The sequence below is a fragment of the Colius striatus genome, chromosome 2 (genome assembly GCF_028858725.1).
Source record: "Colius striatus isolate bColStr4 chromosome 2, bColStr4.1.hap1, whole genome shotgun sequence".
NCBI classification, from domain to species: domain Eukaryota; kingdom Metazoa; phylum Chordata; class Aves; order Coliiformes; family Coliidae; genus Colius; species Colius striatus.
The window spans coordinates 32,264,991-32,273,302 of record NC_084760.1 but is presented as its reverse complement, the minus strand read 5'-3'; the positions used below and the strand labels follow the sequence as shown (position 1 = coordinate 32,273,302).

The window sequence follows — 8,312 nt, the reverse complement described above, 5'->3', positions numbered from 1 at the left end:
GAATGGGCAGCAAACCAGATGCTCAGAAATTTGATTGGGCAGCAAGTGGGTTCTCCTGTGTGTGTCCCTATTAACTGTCCTACCTGTGTGGGTAAGAAATTGTGAGGTTTGTCAGTGGATGTAGGATTGATGGCTGTGTTGACAGGGAGGAGGGAGGAAGCACTCTGGCCTGACATTATTCAAAAGGGACATCCTTCTATTTGTTTTAGCACATCTGGCATTGCAGATGGGTCTGGAAAAGGGAGGAGTGTGTGTATTTAATGGGTAATTGCTTATTAATATCTCCTAACCCTTACTTTTATGGATGTTTGAACGCTCTTCTTCAACAAACACCTGACTGTTACTCTTTCATCCAGTCATATAGTATGATTCTCTGAAAATATGATCTCGGTTTCTCCTCTTAGATATTTTTGCCAGGTTGATTCAAAGAACCCATTAGGTAGAAAGTAAGTTACTTAAAATATTGCAGAAATATCATCACTTTCAGCTTCAGCTACAAAAATGACCTTAACACAGCCAAGGACAGACGGCCTATGCTGCACGGTCCTCAGTCCTCCTGTTTGACAGGAGCTGTTTCTGCCTCCACATGTTCACGTTCCCCCCAGCCCATGAACAGATCAGAGAGGACATTTCAATTAACCTTGTGTGGCAGCTATCATACCAGCAGCAAGGGGCAGCTCTCATGCACGTGTGACAGCATGCAATACTGATGTTCTGGCATTTCCCACAATTCTTATTCTTCAGATCATATCTCTTTGGTAAAATACAGCAATAAAAATCTGTCTATAGATGATTGTTTCTGTCTGAACATGATGTTGCCTCCAAAGCCAAGGTGGCTGTGACACACCAGCCAGAGTGCAGCACAAGTTGATGTGTTAGGTACCTATCACTTCCTTGAGACTAATGCTGTATGTCACTAACTACAGCAGCTGTCTCCCACACTTCTAAAATCAATTTCCACTCTATTAAGTTCTACCTTTTACAGTGTCCAGGAAGCTAGAAACAAGCTTAATTTTGCTTATACTCTTAGCAATTGTCACCAATCAACCCTGGGGTGGGTTATTAAATTAAAGCTGTCAGCCATTCAATGTCAACCCAGGACTAATCTCAAATTTACAGATGAAGTTCATGTTAGCTAGGGACTAAGAGTTGGTACCTTGGAGTTTTAACTCTGTATATTACAGGAGGTATTAAAGGTTCAAAATTTTCTAGAAGCAGACAGGGATGGCTGCATGGGGCAGATGTCTTACAAGGTAAATTCTCGAGATGATAGTTTGACCCGTTCACTGTGCTCTCAAATTTCGTGCACAGTGTACTGAGGAGATTCTATATGAGAAGGGATGCAAACTGAAACTATAGTAGCTCTGCTTTTTTGTTTTTTCTTTATAATTCTGCTCAATGGGTTTTCTGTAGAACAGTACTACCTTTTCTTCCCAGAGCTCTCAGTTTCTTATGAGAAGTATGAGACTTTTCCTTTGTACATCTGGGATTCAAAAGAGGAGTATTTAGATAGCAGGGGTACCAAAAGAGATCTAGATGGTTTAAGCAGGTTTTTCTGCACTTAGATATTTTGAGACTGTTCCAGTCCTGGTTCCCAGGTGAAAGATATTGAAGGTATTAAGGACTACCTAGAGAAGACTGAGAGGGGACCTTATCAATGCTTACAAATACCTAAATGGCAGGTGCCAAAAGGATAAGGTGAGTGGGTTTTTTTTGTAGTGTCAAATGACAGGACAAGGGTAACAGACACAAGCTGGAACATAGGAAGTTCCACTTGAACATGAGGAGAAACTTCTTTACAGAATAAGGAGCCCTGGCACACACCTCCTTCTCTGGAGGTTTTCAAACCTGCCTGGACACTGTCCTGTGTGACCTGATCCAGATGAACCTCCATTAGCAGGAGGTTCTACCATTCTGTGATTTTGTAAAATACCAGGGGCAGGACTCCCAAAACAGACAGCTGTGTTACTGAGCTTCCCATATGCTGCAGGCATTGGGGAAGCTCAATGCAGTGGCAGACACTTTTTTTGTGGGTCTGGATATGAGCTCACTGGGAATGCTTTGCGTTCTTTAACTTCATTCTACAGATTCAGTCAAAATGTCCACAAAGTCTTCAGGAAGAGCCAGACATGGGGAAGCCACTGGTAACTTGTATGAGTGTAGCCTGTGCTCACTTCATGCAGAGTGCAGGAATGAGATCTGCACTTAGCACAATGCAGTTTCCTCCTCGGAAAGACTTCGGGTCTTGTCCCATCTTTGAACTTGAGAAAGTCTTGTGTCTGAGTGAGAGACCTCAAATCAGACAGAGCCTCTGCATGGCGTCATTTCCTCTTTGCAAAGGGACTGCACTAACACTCCCCTTCTACCCCTAAACCTTCCAATCTTTTAAGTCATTTTTTTTTAGATTAACTTGTAAAAAAGGAAAATCAGGTCTGCTCTTGCAGAGTATTAAAAAAAACCAAAGACAATCCCTAGTTCATTCCATCCTTTAAAGGGGCAGAGCCTTCCCTCCAGCCCTCATTTCAAGTTTATGGCAGTTTCTTTGTCTGCTAGAAGTGTCTCTCTTGGGGTCTCAGAAAGCCTTTTGCTTTCTACCATCAGGATTGCAACTGTGTCCTCACACACCTCTCCTGTCAGACCATGTGCAGCATGCTGTCACCCTGTCCTGTTCCTCCACCATTGCCCACATCTCCCCTTGCTCCTGCAGGGTCACACAGCACAGACAGGACAAACAGGCAGGAATACATCCTGCCTACCCACATCCCTTTAAGAACATAAAACTTACAGCAACAAATCCAACGAACACAGTCCATAGTGTAGAAAACCACATGGAGCCTGGCTTGAGACCAGACAGGGCTGGAGTGGCACCAAGGCTGTCTCAAAGCCCTTTCCACACTGACATAGCAGAGGCAAACCCCTGTGCTCAGAGGCAGAACTCATTGGAGAAATTAGCCCATAAAATTATTTCTGATAAAAAAGGCGTATTTTTTATTTATTCTCATGTGAAACAGATTGCAAAACACAACAGTGAGGATTTAGTACTTGCTGTGCTAACTATATTACTTAGCATTTCTACAGTGTTTCCCTCATTCAGGAAAGCTCTTTTTGCTAACTTAATTCATCCTCAGCCACCCTCTGCATGTCATGAGGCAAGTCAGGAACATTTAATATCCCCACTGATAGATAAGGTGTAGGGCTGGGACTGACAGATCTCTAACGTTTTCCCTTTTCTCCCAACCTCAGCATCCCACCCGAGTCAATTTTTGTTGGCTGACGCCCATACTTGTGTCCCGGGAGCCCTCAGCAGCTCAAGGGGCAGGTCCCTTTGGTAAGAGGCAGCTATGGTTCTGACCAGCTGGAGCAGAGCTGAGACCAGTATCAAGAAAGGAACAGGTCTCGCCAGATGAGAATGATTGAAAGAGCAGCTCTAGAGGCTGGGAGCTGAGATGTGGAAGGGAGGATGGGGACGAAGGGATGCTTGTACTAAGTGGGTCACTTGGATGGACAATTGACCTTAGGTAGAAGAGAATTTGGGACAAAGACTGGCAGAAGGATTCTGTTGCAGAAAGGTTTGGAGGTTACTTTGAATTATCTTGATGAGTGTATGTAAGACAGAAAGTAGTAATGGGGTTGGGGAAGAGACAGGTCTGGGGCATGCAGATACAGTATAGGTGTCCCTGGAGGTGAGCAACTCAGAGTGTGGGGGGTAGCACTGGGAAAGGGCTTCATCCTGGGAGTGACAGGGGTTGATCTCCCTGTCAGGAGACCTGGAGAGCCAACAGTGTTCCTGGGGAGCAGATGCCCATTTCTGCATACCTGCCCAGCCCTTACACATCAGATCTGCTCCCTGCTTCCAGCAGCATAGAGCTCTTCACACCAGCTGACAAACATCCCTTTGCCAGGCAAGCAGGGGTCCAGGAGAGAGCACAGAGCCCACCTGCAGCTCCATGTCCCTCCAGTCACTGTGGCCCGATGCCACAGCTCCATCGCTTGCTCATACCCCATGAAAAGAGTTCCAAGGACCTGTGCAGGGGTCTCAGGTAGGATGCACCTGGGGATGGGTCACGGTTCGTGCTGCTGCGTTTCATCCGAGTGAGGGGCTGCTTGGCACAAAAGGGAACAAATAAAGCAAGCTACTCTATCCCTTTAATCATTTGGCATCCTACTTTTAACGTGTGTCAATACATCTGTGTGCCAGTTCTCCCCTCCCTTTGGGCTGGCATAGCTCCTGGTTTCAATGGACTTCTCTGGTAGAGACCAGACCCATATATTGCAGTCATTACAGGAGCCAAATGAATGCTCACATAGATGGCACTTGATTTTGGAAAAGATAGTAGCTACATGCTGGCATTGATTCATATGCTGATTAATGAATAAGAATCTGACTAGTGTCGACTACTTCTGTAAACTAACATTTACAAACCCATGCAGTTATTGGAGGGGTGGGATGTGCTTTTTTAAAAATAAATGACCTAGTAACATTTTCATTCAGATAGATATTTTTACCATAACTCAATTTCAATTGGAGATTATACTATTTTTACTGAAACTCCCTCTACACTTGCTTTCAAAGAGCTAAAGTTTCTTATTTAGAAGTACCCAATTTAACTCCCCTATAAATCTCTCTGCTTTAATAGTGAATTGAAAATGCTATGACTTAACTCACAGTTTTAAAAATTACTTGATTATAAATCCTTCCTGAAAGAGCACTGCATATATAAATTATTATGTTATAATTAAAAGCTAGAACAAACTGGGTTTTTAAAATCTGCTCTTTAAAATACATTGATTGTATTCTACATCTATAGCCAAAAAGCAGATTTATGTCCCATTGAAAGTTATATTTTCTCTGGAAAGAGGAACAGATACATATCAAAAAAGTTGACTCCAAACTGCTTTTTACAAAAGGAGAACCACTCATTGACTAATATTCTGCACATGGTATATGCTCATACCTTCAGTATCTCTAGGCTGAAACTGCTTGTAACATTTTGCTGTAAACCTGAATGTGGGAGAGAGGCTGCTTTGATGTTTTAAGGAGCAGTTCTCCTAGCTGCGAAGGCATTGAAGACAGCCTGGAAGACACAGTCTGTGTGATGCTGCTCTTTATTGTCACAGGTACAGAATTCTGATGTGGCAGTGCTGCACATTCAGGTCATCAAACATTTATCAATCAGGAAGGACTTTTCAGTCTGTAAAACAGTTACAAATGGGTTTTGTCGGAATGCACTCGTTACAAGCAGTCTGAACTCAATGGAGTCCTACCACTTTATTTGGGGTAATAACAGCAAAGTCTTACCAACTGTGGATGGAGATATCATGGGGTTAATTTATATTCACGCCGGAAAAGCAAAGCAGTGCTCCCTCCCAACTCTGACAGATCCCGTGAGTCCTTTCCGTCGTTGATTGTCAGGTTGTTCCGATCTATAGCTTAGCGCTGACAGCAGCTCGCAGATTATTTGCAGCTTTGAAGCCTGGTCCTATAGTGTTTCTCTTCTGACAGGAGATGAATAAAAGTGTCACTGTGGGAGACTTTTAGCCGGCTGCTGTAAAAAGGAGCCTCCTTGCCTTCCCTCGCAAGATCCTCTAGTTCGCTTCTGGAGCTTGTGGCTTTCCCCTCAGCTGAGTTTAGCTCCATCAGCTCTAATTCGTGCTTGGCAGCTGTTTCTAAAACTCTCTGTTTGTTATAATACCTGACAAAGTTGTTAATAATGGGATGGATGGGAAGGGCGATGGCTATCACCCCGCAAAGAAAACTGATGGCAGCATTCAATTTTCCTAGCGTTGTTTTAGGGTATATGTCTCCATATCCAACAGTGGTCATGGTAATGATGGCCCACCAGAACGACTGTGGGATGCTTTTAAACAAAGTTTCAGGGTGACTTTGCTCCATGGTATAACCCAGGGCAGAGAAGACAAAGATTCCAACAGCCAAGTACATGAGGAGCAGCCCAAGCTCCTTAAAGCTGCGTTTCAGGGCATAGGTTAGCGTCTGGAGCCCCGAGGAGTGCCGCGCAAGCTTGAAGATCCGGGCGATCCTCATGATGCGTAGCGCCTGGACAGCCTGCTGGACATTGCTCAGCTCCATCAGCTTGGCTCCCAGGTGGGTCAAGGTCAGGCTGACATAGAAAGGAAGTATTGCTAGCACGTCGACGATGTTCATGAAAGACAGGGCAAAGTGGAGTTTGTTGGGAGAGGAGATTAGTCTCAGCACATACTCCACGGTAAACCAGCCTATACAGGCTGTCTCTATGCTGTCCAGAGTTGGGTGCTCCATACGGTTCCCCTCTGCGTCTACGACCTGAAGGTCTGGGATGGTCCCGACACACATCACGACAGAGGAGATCAAAATAAACAGAAAGGACAGAACAGCAATCACTCGAGCCGGGTAGGAAGATTCTGGCTTCTCCAGAAATTTCCAGATGTATTTTTGGCACCTTTTCCAGCGACTTTCTGAGGCATCTACTCCCAAGTCATCCAGAATCAGTTGCACCCTTCGGGCTATTTCTTCCAGTTCCTCCTTTTTTTCACTTAGATGAGTTTTGCAGCAGTCATCCAAAAATTTCAGATCCACTTTCCAAAATTCCATTTCGTTCTTGAAACATATGGGGCATATTCCTTTCTTCATGTGAATTTCCCCAAAGTAGTACACGTCAATAATGCATTTGAAAGCATCTGGATCTCTATCAAAGTAAAACTCTCTTTTTCCAGGGTCATAGTCATCGCAGAGGGAGAATATGCTATCATATCCCCCCGATAAGCAGTTGATCAGCTCTGCCAGACGTGTTTCTGGGTATTGATTCAGGTTATCTCCGTAGAACACCTGTCTTACCCCACCGACATTGACTACAATCTCCGTTTCTTCGTATTTTTCTGATCCATCAGTGTCCACATCTGGAAACCTAGAGTCATCTGCCATTTTAATCATTTGGAATTTTATTTGATTTTCAGCCTGTTGTTTGGTCTCAGAGCTTTGTGGCTTTAATTTCTCATGAAAGTAAATCAGCACCAAGCCAGCTCTGTTACAAATGTTACCAAACTGACCTGGAGTCGTGGTGGGAAAGGTTATGGAAATAAACCTGCGGTCAGAAAAGCCTCGTAAGGTATGCAACAAGCTGCAGGGAAAAGACAAGTCATTCAGCTGCTGTGCCTGCAAGCAGGATGTTAGAAAGCTCCAGCAGACTTGAAAAAGAAGAAGCTATTTAATAGAACTCACCCCTCTGTTCAGTGCTCGAGAGTCTTTTGAGGTCCCATTCTCTCTAAGAGTGGTATTTATTCACAGGTTGGAAGTCACGGCAGAGAAATAAATCCCGTGCTCTGGTTAATGCAACGTGCAGTGAGTGACAGTTCTCAGAGCGATAATCAGCACGGAGAGCCCACAGAAAACTGTTGCAGTTTCTGTCTTCGATTCCACAGATTTCCCTAGAAAGCTGCTTTGGAATTTTGTTTCTCTTCCCGTTTTCTTTTTACTTTAAAGTCTTCCAGAGTTTATCTGCTGACTCTTGCACATAGTCCGGTGCAAGCGTGCAGAGGAGAAACTTGTGCTTGTTTTCCCTTTGCTGTTTCCCAACACAATAGGGAGCCCAGGCTGCGAGGAGTCTTTTCCAAACTCTACCCTCTTCTGGTGAAACTCTGCAAAGCACCAGCTGCATAGCTCAGCTATTTATATGCCTGCCTAGTTGAAAATAATGCGTTCCTATACCACCACACATTTTAACCATGTTTTAAAACGTTATTTTTTAGAAAATAAAATACAAAACATAATCTTGTATAAAGTCACTCAGAGCTGCAGAAAGACACCCAAGCACTTTCTCCTGATGGCAGAAGCCAGAACAAAAAAACCTGTATTTTGGAATAAATGCATGACATGCATAGATTTTGCTCTTAGTGGGACCGGAGCAAGTCTGGAGTAATTCTCGGGACACTGAGTTACTGTAGATTAGTATTAATGTAATTGAGAATCAAGTAGAGACCATAAAGTTTTTGTTGCAGCTGCAAAGCAGAACTTCCCCTGCATTCTGTGGATGCTGCTCAAAGCTCTGTGTCCTTAGACACCTTTTCATGACCTGCAGTCAGCTGACCCTGATGAGAGTTTGAGTAACTTACATCTATGATGATTTCTTGGTGAATGCTCCTTAACAGCAGTAGTGCTTTGTGCAGTAGTACAGCAGTAGTGTCATACTACACTCAGCACTTCACAAGTAGAATAACAAGCATTTCCTTTAACTTTGTTTTCTCCAAACTCCAGGACTTGATGGACACTTGTTTCCCAGACCCTTACATGTAGGAAGGCCTATCACTGTGCCCTTAGA

The 8,312-nt window shown here is 43.9% G+C and overlaps 1 protein-coding gene across 1 annotated transcript; it reads right to left on the bottom strand.

Annotated features, from left to right (window-relative positions):
- Positions 1-5,065: 5,065 nt before the first annotated feature.
- Positions 5,066-7,555, bottom strand: KCNF1 (potassium voltage-gated channel modifier subfamily F member 1). Its single transcript, XM_061990331.1, has one exon. It carries the CDS (start codon positions 6,926-6,928, stop codon positions 5,456-5,458), a length of 1,473 nt encoding a protein of 490 aa, XP_061846315.1. The 5' UTR covers positions 6,929-7,555; the 3' UTR covers positions 5,066-5,455.
- Between the last annotated feature and the right edge of the window lie 757 nt (positions 7,556-8,312).